The sequence below is a fragment of the Mobula birostris genome, chromosome 8, assembly GCF_030028105.1.
Source record: "Mobula birostris isolate sMobBir1 chromosome 8, sMobBir1.hap1, whole genome shotgun sequence".
In the NCBI taxonomy this organism is placed as follows: Eukaryota; Metazoa; Chordata; class Chondrichthyes; order Myliobatiformes; family Myliobatidae; genus Mobula; species Mobula birostris.
This window is the reverse complement of record NC_092377.1, coordinates 6152950-6166486: the sequence shown is the minus strand read 5'-3', so window position 1 is coordinate 6166486 and position 13537 is coordinate 6152950. Positions and strand designations below refer to the sequence as shown.

The 13537-nt window shown below is 44.3% G+C and overlaps 1 protein-coding gene across 1 annotated transcript in view; it reads left to right on the top strand.

Annotated features, from left to right (window-relative positions):
• LOC140202127 (uncharacterized) overlaps positions 1 to 13186 on the top strand; it is a 40915-nt gene extending 27729 nt beyond the window's left edge. The window contains exon 4 of the mRNA XM_072266987.1: positions 11665 to 13186. Coding sequence (XP_072123088.1) covers positions 11665 to 12173 — 509 coding nt within the window. The 3' untranslated portion in view covers positions 12174 to 13186. The remainder of the gene's footprint in view (positions 1 to 11664) is intronic.
• The last annotated feature ends 351 nt before the right edge of the window (positions 13187 to 13537 follow it).

Here is a 13537-nt window from a genome sequence, read left to right as displayed (position 1 = left end):
TGTTTGAACAAGGGGACAACATTCGCATCCCTCCAATCCGCCAGTACCATTCCCGTGGACAATGAGGACATAAAGATCCTAGCCAGAGGCTCAGCAATCTCTTCCCTCGCCTCGTGGAGCAGCCTGGGGAATATTCCGACAGGCCCCGGGGACTTATGCATCCTAATGTATTTTAATAACTCCAACACCTCCTCTCCCTTAATATCAACATGCTCCAGAACATCTACCTCACTCATATTGTCCTCACCATCATCAAGTTCTTCCAGATCACCCAGCTGTATGCACCTCGCTCACTTCCACAGCCTCCAGGCACATCTTCCCACTTTTATCTCTAATCGGTCTTACCTTCACTCCTTTCATCCTTTTTTTTCTTCATATAATTGAAAAATGCCTTGGGGTTTTTCTTTACCCTACTCGCCAAGGCCTTCTCATGCCCCCTTCTCGCTCTTCTCAGCCCCTTCTTAAGCTCCTTTCTTGCTTCCCTATATTCCTCATAGACCCATCTGATCCTTGCTTCCTAAACCTCATGTATGCTGCCTTCTTCCACCTGACTAGATTTTCCACCTCACTTGTCACCCATGGTTCCTTCACCTTACCATTCTTTATCTTCATCACCGGAACAAATTTATCCCTGACATCCTGCAAGAGATCTCTAAACATCGACCACATGTCCATAGTACATTTCCCTGCAAAAGCATCATCCCAATTCACACCCGCAAGTTCTAGCCTTATAGTCTCATAATTTGCCCTTCCCCAATTAAAAATTTTCCTGTCCTCTCTAAAGGCCAGGGTGCGGTGGTCACTGTCCCCCAGATGCTCACCCACTGAGAGATCTGTGACCTGACCCAGTTCATTACCTAGTATTAGATCTAGTATGACATTCCCCCTAGTTGGCCTGTCCACATACTGTGACAGGAATCCATCCTGGACACACTTAACAAACTCTGCCCCATCTAAACCCTTGGAACTAATCAGATGCCGATCAATATTAGGGAAGTTAAAGTCACCCATGATAACAACCCTGTTATTTTTGCACCTTTCCAAAATCTGCCTCCCAGTCTGTTCCTCTGTATCTCTGCTGCTACCAGGGGGCTTATAGAACACCCCCAATAGAGTAACTGCTCGCTTCCTGTTCCTGACTTCCACCCATACTGACTCAAAAGAGGATCCTGCTACATTACCCACCCTTTCTGTAGCTGTAATAGTATCCCTGACCAGTAATGCCACTCCTCCTCCCCTTTTTCCACAATTTCTATCCCTTTTAAAGCACTGAAATCCAGGAATATTGAGAATCCATTCCTGCCCTGGTACCAGCCAAGTCTCTGTAATGGCCACTACATCATAATTCCATGTATGTATCCAAGCTCACAGTTCATCACCTTTGTTCCTGATGCTTCTGGCATTGAGGTGCACACATTCCAGCCCTTCTACCTTACTGTCTTTACACGGTTTATTCTGCTTCTCTTTCCTCAAAGCCTCTCTGTATATTAGATCTGGCTTTACTCCAGGCACTTCTTTCACTGCTCTATCGCTCTGGGTCCCATTCCCCTCGCAAATTAGTTTAAATCCTCCCGAACCATGCTAGCAAACCTACCTGCAAGAATATTGTTCCCCCTTGAGTTCAGGTGTAACCCATCCAATCTGTACAGATCCCACCTTCCCCAGAAGATACCCCAATGATCCAAAAATCTAAACCCCTGCTCCCTGCACCAACTCCTCAGCCACGTATTCAACTGCCATCTCCTCCAATTCTTATCATCACTGTCACGTAGCACCGGCAGCAATCCTGAGAACGCCACCCTCGAGGTCCTGTTTTTCAGCCTTCTGTCTAATTCCCGAAACTCACACTTCAGGACCTCATCCCTTTTCCTGCCTATGTCATTGGTTCCAATATATATCACGACTTCTGGTTGCTTTCCCTCTCGTACCAGGATGTCGTGCACCCGGTCAGAGACATCCCGGACCCTGGAACCCGGGAGGCAACAAACCATGCGAGTATCCTTCTCACATCCACAAAATCTCCTGTCTGCTCCCCTGACTATAGAGTCTCCAATGACGACAGCTCTCCTCTTCTCCGTCCCACCCTTCTGCACCACAGGGTCAGACTCAGTGCCGGAGGCCCTGCCACCGTGGCTCACACCTGGTCGGTCGTCCCCGCCAACAGTATCCAGCACAGTAAACTTATTACTCAGGGGAATGGCTACAGGGGTGCTCTGCACTACCTGTCTGCTCACCTTCGCTTTCCCCCCTCTGACTGTCACACAACGACCTGCTTCCGACAGCCTAGGTGTGACTACCACCCTGTAGCTCTCATCCATGACTGCCTCATTCTCCCTTATGAGTCGAAGGTCATCCAGCTGTTGCTCCAGATTCCTTACACGGTCTTCCAGATCACCCAGCTGTATGCACTTCTGGCAGATATGACTCTGCGGGAGAGGGGAGTTCCCCCGAGACTGCCACATCTCACGTGAGAGGCACGTCACTGTCTCAGTAGACATTGTGAAGATTAACTGCAAGCAAGCTTGTCCTCCGCCTCTTCTCATCGAAGCCTGTCGAGTAAAAGCCTCAAAGCTCCACTCCTTCACTGGCCCACTCACTCACTGGCTGCTTTCCACAGGCCGCATCGCTTGAAGAGAGGTCCAATAATTGAAACACAGAAACCCTACATCACAATACAAACCTTTTGGCTCACAATGCTGTGCTGAACATGACCTTACTTTTGAGATTACCCTGGGTTACACATAGTCCTCTATATTTCTAAGCTCTATGTGTCCATCCAGGAGTCTCTTAAAAGACCCTGTCATATCCACCTCCACCAATGTCGCCAGCAGCCCATTCCATGCACTCACCACCCTCTACATTAAAAAAAATACCCTGATATCTCCTCTACAGCTACTTCCAAGCACATTAAAACTGTGCTCTTTCGTGTTAGCCATTTCAGCCCTGAGAAGAAGACTCTGACTATCTACATGATCAATGCCTCTCATCATCTTGTACAACTCTATCAGGTCACCTCTCATCTTCCGTCGCTCCAGGGAGAAAAGGCCAAGTTCACTCAACCTATTGTCATAAGGCATGCTCCCCAATCCAAGCAACATCCTTGTAAATCTCCTTTGCACCCTTCCTATGGTTTCCACATCCTTCCTATAGTGAGGCAACCAGAACTGAGCACAGTACTCCAAGTGGGGTCTGACCAGGGTCCTACATAGCTGCAACATTACCTCTCGGCTCCTGAACTCAATCCCATGGTTGATGAAGGCCAATGCACCGCATGCATTCTTAACCACACAGTCAACCTGCGCAGCAGTTTTCAGTGTCCTATGGACTCAGACCCCATGGATCCCTCTGATCCTCCAGACTACCAAGAGTCCTACAATTAATGCTATATTCTGCCATCATATTTGACCTACCAAAATGAACCTTCTCACACTTATCTGGGTTGAACTCCATCTGCCACTACTCAGCACAGTTTCGCATCCTATAGATGTCCTGCTGTAACTTCTGACAACCCTCCACACTATCCACAACACACCCAACCTTTGTATCATCAGCAAATAGAGGGCTGTGAGTAAACCTAGGTAAATTCTAAGGTAAGGACATACTCAGCACAGCTTTGTGGGCTGAAGGGTCAGTATTGTGCTGCAGGTTTTCTATGTTTCTATCCACAACACCCCCAACCTTTGTGTCATCAGCAAATTTACTAACCCATCCCTCCACTTCCTCATCCAGGTCATTTATAAAAGTCACAAAAAGGAGGGGTCCCAGAACAGATCCCTGAGGCACACCACTGGTCACTGACCTCCATGCAGAATATGACCCATCTACAACCATTCTTTGCCTTCCATGGGCAAGCCAATTCTGAATCCACCAAACAATGTCCCCTTGGATCCCATGCCTCCTTATAATCGAGTAAAATGTAATAGGAAGATTTAAAAACTAATAGCAAGCAACTAGAAATGTCATTGAGATGGTAAAGATAGACTATGAAAATAAGTTAGCCAATAATATTAACGAGGTTACTGAAAGTTTTTCAGATTCATAAAGTGTAAATGAAAGACAAAGGTGGATATTGGACTGCCAGAAGACAGTGCTGGAGAGGTAGTAATGGGGGAACAACAAAATAGCGAGCAAACTGAATAAGTATTTGCATTAGTAGTCACTATGGAATATACCAGCAGTATGGTAGAAGATCCAGGTGCCAGTGATCATGAAATGTGTGAAGTTACTATAACTGGAGAGGAGGTTCATGAGAAACTGGAAGGTCTGAAGGTAGATGAACCATCTGGACTGGATAGCATTCAACACAGTTCTGAAAGTGATGGCTAAAGAGATCATGGAGGCATTAGTAATGATATTTCAAGAATCACTAGATTCTGGAATGGTTCCAGAAAACAGGAAAATTGTAAATGTCACTCCACTCTTCAAGGAGAGGAGCAGAAGAAAGGAAAGTATAGGCCAGTTAGTCTGATCACAGTGGTTGGGAATATATTGGAGTCGATTATTAAGGATGAGGTCTCAAGGTACTTGGAGGCATAAGATAAAATGGACTGTAGTTTCCTCAAGGGAAAATCTTGCCTGACAGATCTGTTGGAATTCTTTGAAGATGTAACAAGCAGGACAGACAAATGAGAATCATCTGATGTTGTGTACTTGGAATTTCAGATGGCCTATGACAAGGTGCCACACATGAGGCTGCTTAACAAGCTATGAGCCCATGCTATTAGAGGGAACATTCTTGCATGATACAGTAGTGGTTGATAGGCAGTAGGTAGTCAGTGGAAATAAAAGAAGCCTTTACTGGTTGACTGCTGATGAGAAATGATGTTCCATGGGAGTATGTGTTGAGAGCAATTCTTTTTACATTATATGTGAATGATTTGGATGATGAAGTTGATGACTTTGTTGCAAAGATAGGTGGATGGGCAGGTAGACTTGAGGAACTAGAGTAGCTACAGAATAACAGACAGATTAGGTGAAGGGCAAAGAAATGGAAGGTGGAATACAGTGTTGGGAAATGGATGGTCCTGCACTTTGGTAGGAGAAATGAAAGTGTTGACTATTTCTTAATGATGAAAAAATACTAAAAACTGAAGTACAAAAGGACTTGGAAGTCCTTGTGCAGGATTCTCGAAAGTTTAATTTGCAGTTTGAATCTGTGATGAGGAAGACATATTCAATGTTAGCATTCATTTCAGGAGGACTTGAATATAAAAGCAATGATGTAATGTTGAAACTTTATAAAGCACTGGTGAGGCCTCACTTGGAGTATTGCGAGCCTTGATAGAGTGAATGTGGAGAGGATGATTCCTCTGGTGGGAGAGAATGAGATCAGAGGACTCAGTCTCAGAATAGAAACATAGAAACATAGAAAATAGGTGCAGGAGTAGGCCATTCGGCCCTTCGAGCCTGCACCGCCATTTATTATGATCATGGCTGATCATCCAACTCAGAACCCTGCACCAGCCTTCCCTCCATACCCCCTGATCCCCGTAGCCACAAGGGCCATATCTAACTCCCTCTTAAATATAGCCAATGAACTGGCCTCAACTGTTTCCTGTGGCAGAGAATTCCACAGATTCACCACTCTCTGTGTGAAGAAGTTTTTCCTAATCTCGGTCCTAAAAGGCTTCCCCTTTATCCTCAAACTGTGACCCCTCGTTCTGGACTTCCCCAACATCGGGAACAATCTTCCTGCATCTAGCCTGTCCAATCTCTTTAGGATTTTATACGTTTCAATCAGATCCCCGCTCAATCTTCTAAATTCCAATGAGTACAAGCCCAGTTCATCCAGTCTTTCTTCATATGAAAGTCCTGCCATCCCAGGAATCAATCTGGTGAACCTTCTTTGTACTCCCTCTATGGCAAGGATGTCTTTCCTCAGATTAGGGGGCCAAAACTGCACACAATACTCCAGGTGTGGTCTCACCAAGGCCTTGTACAACTGCAGTAGTACCTCCCTGCTCCTGTACTAGAATCCTCTTGCTATAAATGCCAGCATACCATTCTCCTTTTTCACCGCCTGCTGTACCTGCATGCCCACTTTCAATGACTGGTGTAGAATGACACCCAGGTCTCATTGCACCTCCCCTTTTCCTAATCGGCCACCATTCAGATAATAATCTGTTTTCCTATTTTTGCCACCAAAGTGGATAACTTCACATTTATCCACATTAAATTGCATCTGCCATGAATGTGCCCACTCACCCAACCTATCCAAGTCACTCTGCATCCTCTTAGCATCCTCCTCACAGCTAACACTGCCACCCAGCTTCGTGTCATCCGCAAACTTGGAGATGCTGCATTTAATTCCCTCATCTAAGTCATTAATATATATTGTAAGCAACTGGGGTCCCCGCACTGAGCCTTGCGGTACCCTGCTAGTCACTGCAATAGAGAGACATCCTTTTACAGCGGAGATGAGGAGGAATTTCTTTTGCCAAAGGATGGTGAATCTGTGGAATTCTTTGCCATCTGCAGCTGTAGAGACTAAGTCTGTATGCATATTTAAAGCAGAGGTTGATAGATTTTTGACTGGCCAGGGCATGAACAGTCACGGGGAGAACACAGGAGATTGGGCCTGAGACGAAAAATGGATCAGCCATGATGAAATGGTGGAGCAGACTCGATGGGCCAGATGGCCTAATTCACTTCCTATATCTTATGTTCTGATGGTTGAATGATCTAATTATTGTCTGCTTGAGAAAGTTTACAGTTAATGGCAGGAGCCTTAACAACATTAGCAGAGTGATACTGGAGTCCATGTCCACAGCTCCATGAATGTGGCCATACTGTCTCAATAATTCATAGAGCATAGAATAGTACAGCACAGTACAGGCCCTTCAGCCCACAATGTTGTGCCGACCCTTAAACACGGCCTGCAATAGAAACCCCCACCTTAAATTTCACCATATCCCTATCTAGTAGTCTCTTAAATTTCACTAGTGTATCTGCCTCCACCACTGACTCAGGCAGTGCGTTCCACGCACCAACCACTCTCTGAGTAAAAAACCTTCCTCTAATATCCCCCTTGAACTTCCCACCCCTTACCTTAAAGCCATGTCCTCTTGTATTGAGCAGAGGTGCCCTGGGAAGGAGGCGCTGGCTATCCACTCTATCTAATCCTCTTATTATCTTGTACACCTCTATCATGTCTCCTCTCATTCTCCTTCTCTCCAAAGAGTAAAGCCCTAGCTCCCTTAATCTCTGATCATAATGCATACTTTCTAAACCAGGCAGCATCCTGGTAAATCTCCTCTGTACCCTTTCCAATGCTGTACACTTGCCTTCCTCCTTGGGGCACTGAGTAGATGAGTCAATAAATCATGTTGCAGTAACATAAAACTTTTGGTTTGCCATTGTTACTTTTTAATCTCAGTCCAAAAATATCACCTTCTGCTGATCCAATCCAATTTCCAGAGGATCATGGGCACTCTGCAATCATATTTCTGTGAATGGAATTGAATTTACAATCTACATTTACAATGCCTCGTGCCATTCCTACACCCAGCTTGTAGTTGCAGTGTGCATTGTGATATGTTCCTTTCAGTGGTGGTATATGGTGTGTGCCTTTGCTCTCTCCGGGCTCATTAGCAGCCAATCATATTCAAATGGGATTCGTCACAAATACACCAGCGCAGGACATAACAGCAAAATATCTTCTTCAATGCAACACTGAAGTACATCTTGATATTTGACCACCATCAGGCTGATTCATGACAAATTTAGCAGAATCTGTGGGTGCTCAACTCACTGTCTTACCTTCCTGTAAAGAGAGTTGCTGCCTGGCTGGTCACTCTCTTCAGATTAACCTGGTGAAAAAGAATAGGTGCTACTGTCCAATAAAGACTGATTCTGGCTCCAACCATTTGGTACGATTCAAATATTGAAAACCCACCTAACTTTCAGGTTGCGATAGCTCTACCTATTGCACTGTTCTGTGATGGACAATTGTGTATTTTGTATTGTGCCTCATGGACTGGGAAATGACTCACAGCACAGGCCATCTTTTTGATAAGTCTTTTTTGCTGTTTGAAAAAACTTCAACAAAGCATCCCCTCCTACATCTGGCCAATCCTTTGAATATAATTTTAAATTCAAACAATTTTACACACACAGTGCAGTGATCATCAGTGTAACCACTGTTTCCAGCAGCTCATCATATTTCCCTTCTCAGATTCTGTATAGATTATGTTACTTAGCTGAGTCTCAACTAGGCCACACATTGAAACACCACGTACAATTCTGATCATCAATTTACATCTTGCTGGCAGAATAAAATAGTGTGTGCAATGAAGGTTCACTAGGGTAGTCCTGCAAGGTTGCATGTTCAGTGAAAATATCACTGGGGTATTGAAAAAAGACTGACATAATAATAATAATAAAGTACTTTCCTGATCCTGAGCAGGCAATTCTTTTGTTACAGCAGCAACATTTAAAAACATTCAGCAGTGTTCAGACATAACTAATAATAAACCACCGAATAACAATATAAACAATAATAATGTAGCAATGCAATTATGTGCAATGATAATATACCAAATAATAAAACAGAGACTATTGTACTATGATGTGTGTTCTGTCACACAGAGATGAAATGATGTATATTGCAATTGGTAGGAAAGATTTTCTGTAACGATCCTTGTGACAGCAGAGCTGAATGAGTCTAGACTATGTGACCAGATTGACATCTTCAAATCTGTGACAGGCTTTGAGTAAACAGAGTGCACCAACATGGGCAAGAGTAGCCGCCAATCCAATGGGGAATTGAGCAGAAACACTTCCCCAGAGAAAGAGAGAGAAGTGGATCCAGATCTCTCAACAGTGGCTGAGGTGTATAGTATCATGACCTTAAGGGAATATCAGGCCAAGCACACAAGGAAGACGGGGACGGAACGTTATGGTGGTACGAGTTAGATTAGAAAGCTGGTTCCAATGTCACACATTCACAGGTGTGGTCTGGGGCATAAATCAGGTGCAGTGAGGGACAGTGAATAACAATGTTTCACGTGCCATCCCTACAGATCAATTCATTACACAGTGCGTTGAGGTGGTACAAGATAAAACAACAGCAGAATGCAGAATAAACTGTTAATGTTACAGAGAAAGTGCAGTTCAGGCAGACGATAGGTTTGGGCTGACCGACCTCATTCTATGCTGCAGAAATATAGAACTTGGTGAACTTTCATAGAACAATAGACAATAGGTGCAGGAGTAGGCCATTCAGCCCACAATACTAGAGCATTTTGGAGGTATTGATCACAACTCTATCTCCTTTACCATAGTGCTGGAGAGGGATAGGATCAGACAATTTGGGAAACATATTTAATTAGGGTATGGGGAAATAAGATGCTATTGGGCAGAAACTTGGGAGCAGATTTTCTCAGGGAAATGAACGGCTGGAATATGGCAAATGTTCAGGGATTATTTGCATGGCGTTCTGCATAAGTATGCTCCATTAAGGCAGGGAAAGGATGGTTAAAATAAAAGAACCACAGTGTACAAAGGATGTAGAAAATCTAGTTAAGAGGAAAAGAAAAGCTTACGAAATGTTAAAGAAACTAAGTACTGTTAGAGGTCTGGAAAATTACAAGGTTGCCAGGAAGGAGTTTAAGAATGAAATTAGGAGAGCTAGAAGGGTCATGAGAAGGCCTTGGATTTACGAGCATTTGGAGAGACATAATCTGATTAGGGATAGTCAGCATAGCTTTGTCAAGGGCAGGTCAAGCCCTACAAGCCTGATTAAATTCTTTGAGGTTGTAACAAAGTACATTGAAGGTAGAACAGTGTATATGGATTTCAGTAAGGCATTTGATAATATTCTCCATACAAGGCTCATTCAGAAAGTAATGAGGCATGGGATCCAAGTAGACCTTGCTTTGTGGATCCAGAATTGCCTTTCTCAGAGAAGGCAAAGGGTGGGTGTAGATGGTTCGTATTCTGCATGGAGGACAGTGACTACTTGTGTTCTGCAAGGATCAGTCTTGGGAACCTTCCTCTTTGTTATTTTTATAAATGACCTGGATGAAGAAGTAGAAGAGTGGCTTAGTAAGTTTGCAAATGATACAAAAGTTGGGAATGTTGTAGATAGTCTGGTAGGTTGTCAGAGGTTACAGCAGGACATCGATGGGATGCAGAACTCAGTTAATTCATGGCAGATGGAGTTCAAATCAGATAAGTGTGAAGTGGTTCATTTTGGTAGGTCAAATTTGAAGACAGAGCGACGGAGGATGAGAGGTGACTTGATAGAGGTGTACAAGATGATGAGAGACATTGATCATGTGGATAGTCAGAGGCTTTTTCCCAGGGCAGAAATGGCGAACAATAGGTGCCATAGTTTTAAGGTGCTTGGAAGTAGGTACAGAGGAGTTGTCAGGGGTAAGTTTTTCCACACAGAGAGTGGTGGGTGCATCGAATGCACTGCCAGTAGTGGTGGTGGAAGTAGATACAATAGGGTCTTTTAAGAGAATCATAGATAGCTACACGGAGCTTAGGAAAACAGAGGGCTAAGCGCTTGCGTAATTCTAGGCAGTTTCTAGAGTAGGTTACATGGTCAACACAACATTGTGGGTTGAAGGGCCTGTAATGTGCTGTAAACTATGTTCTACATTGTGCTGAACCAGCCAAAAAGCAAGTCAAAAACACCAAAGCCCAAATCACTCCTACCTACACAATGTCCATATCCCTCCATCTTCCTTGTATCCATGTGCCTATCCGTATGTCTCTTAAAGATCTTCAGTGAATTTACCTCGACCACCATACCAGGCAGCACATTCCAGACATCCACAACTTCTGAGTAAAACACTCATCCCTCAAATCCCCCTTGAAATTACCCCCTGTCATCTTAATGAATGCCCTCTGGTATTAGACATTTCGACCCTGAGAAGCGGATACTTTCTGTTCAGTCTACCTATGCGTCTCATAATCTTGAAAGCCTCTATCACATCTCCACTCAAGCTCTGGTGCTTCTGAGTAAACAATGTAAATTTATCCAGTCTCTCATGATAGCACGTGCTCTCTAAACTAAACCTCTTCCACACTCTTTCCAATGCCTCAACATCCTTCCTATAGTGGGGTGACCAGAACTGTACACAATACTCCAGATGTGGCCAAACCAGAGATTAATAAGTTTGATCTCAATGCTCGTCTAATTTTAAGTCCTGACGAAGGGTCTCGGCCTGAAACGTCGACTGCACCTCTTCCTAGAGATGCTGCCTGGCCTGCTGCGTTCACCAGCAACTTTGATGTGTGTTGCTTGAACTTACAGCATCTGCAGAATTCCTGTTGTTTGTGCTCGTCTATTTGTAGCAGGCATTCCATAAGCCTTCTAAACCATCTAATCAACCTGTGCAGCCACTCTCAAGGAGCCATGTACTTGGATCACAAGTTCTCCCTGCTCAGCAACACTGTTAAGGATCTTGCCCTTAACAGTGTACTGTTTCCTTGCATTTGACCTACCAGGGTATGACACCTCACATTTATCGGGGTTCAATTCCATTCCCATTTCTCAGCCCATATTGCAACTTTCAACAGAACTAATTCTCACAAATGATCTTGTCTACTGGCTGTACATCAGCAGTGAAGTCCAATGGACAGTAAGCTTGTGATTGAGCATTGTAACAATTAATACTGGAGTATTTAATCCACTGAAAATATTTCCGCCTCCAGGAGCTATAACAATCGGAGTTTGTGAATCTCAAAGAGCCGAGGCAGAGGCGAATTGTCAATTGTTCAGTGAACAAATACGGGATGAAGAGGAGCACATTTCAAAATGTTCAGCACGTCTGCAATCCTATATCGCACGCATAGAGGAGAAAAAACGAGAGATCGAGAGGCTTGATAAAAACCTCCAAAGTACGGAGAATCAACTGGAAAAACTGCATGAGCTGCTGAAAATTCTCGGTGAATTAGATTACCAGCTGAAACAAGGGACAGGCATTGTTAATCAACTGCTTGGTAAAGTGGACGTGTTGAAGTTTCGCAGTGAGAAATTCTGTAACGTGGATGCACTGGTCATTGTTCTCAATGACATCATTGCCCACATGTTAAAGCTGCCCAACCTGCTGGAAGGGAAGGTGCTGCAGCTGGAGGCTTCCACTGTTGAAATGCTGGAATCTCTCAGTGGTCAGCTGAAGGCCATTGAATCATCAGGTTCTGATGTCAGTCAGTGGTGCTAATGGCGATGACCACAGTAATTGTGGACATCAGTCTGTGCCCCATGACATCAATTCACTGCAGGAAACTGTGCTTTAAGTTGTTATCACCCCTCCCATTGTGTCCCTGGGGTTCCTGATATTCAGTTCTATTCATGTCCCTAATTCAGTACAGAAACAGGCCCCTTGTCCCACTGAGCCCACACCACCAGTAACTACCCAGTTACAGTAGTCATCCAGTACAGAAACAGGACCTTGTCCCACTGAGCCCACACCACCAGTAACTACCCAGTTACAATAGTCATCCCGTACAGAAACAGGGTCTTTGTCCCACTGAGCCCACACCACCAGTAACTACCCAGTTACAGTAGTCATCCAGTACAGAAACAGGACCTTGTCCCACTGAGCCCACACCACCAGTAACTACCCAGTTACAGTAGTCATCCAGTACAGAAACAGGGTATTTGTCCCACTGAGCCCACACCACCAGTCACCACTCTGTTCCATGACTCCTGCAGTGATCTCAGTTTTGGATCTCCTACATTCCTACAAGCTCTTCCCCAGTTCTACCACTAACTGGGGTAATTTACAGTGACCAGTTATTCTACAAATAGTTTTGTCTTTGGGATGTGGGAGAAAACCAGAGCATCTGGAGGAACCCCACAGGGAAACATGCAATCTGCACCCAGACTGTGCCCAAGGACAGGACTGAATCTGGGTTTCTGGTGCACATGAAGTACGTTTTTCAAACTGCAAAGATGTGAGGTGAATGCCAGCACAAAAACAACATACAGTTGGATTTAACAGAGAAAGTGAACGGTGACATTGGAGAACATGGCCCCGATTTATTTCTAAATGAACCCCATAATTTACCATGATTTCAGACCCTGATTTAAACCAGACACTCACAATGAATTGAGCAGGATACACAGCGTTGTCTGTGTTAAGCTGCTGGCTGGCCATGACTACGATATTTACCAATTTCCCATATTCACCATACTGAAGTGTTTGCATGCTGATCTGAAAGCCAATGTATTGCTATGGTTGTTATTAAATATGAATAAATGTACGGTTTGCTGTCAGATTTCATTACTGATGTCGGAAGGTTCTCTTCCTTCACTCAGCCTGAGGCTCTGAAGTGGAGGCAGGTCGGGTGATGTCGGGTGGCTCACTCACTCATCAGTTTCTCCAACACCACCACATACAGTACCTCTAACAGACTGAAACGTCCCAAAGTATCAAACAGGAATCTTTATCATACAGAAACTGAGGCTGGGACACAAAAGGATGTGTTGCAACAGATCACAGGGTATAAAGTCCAGGGGTATATTCACGTCAAACAGAGGACTGAAGGTGTTGAGGGAGCTCCAGAACTCGGGGTCCTGGTT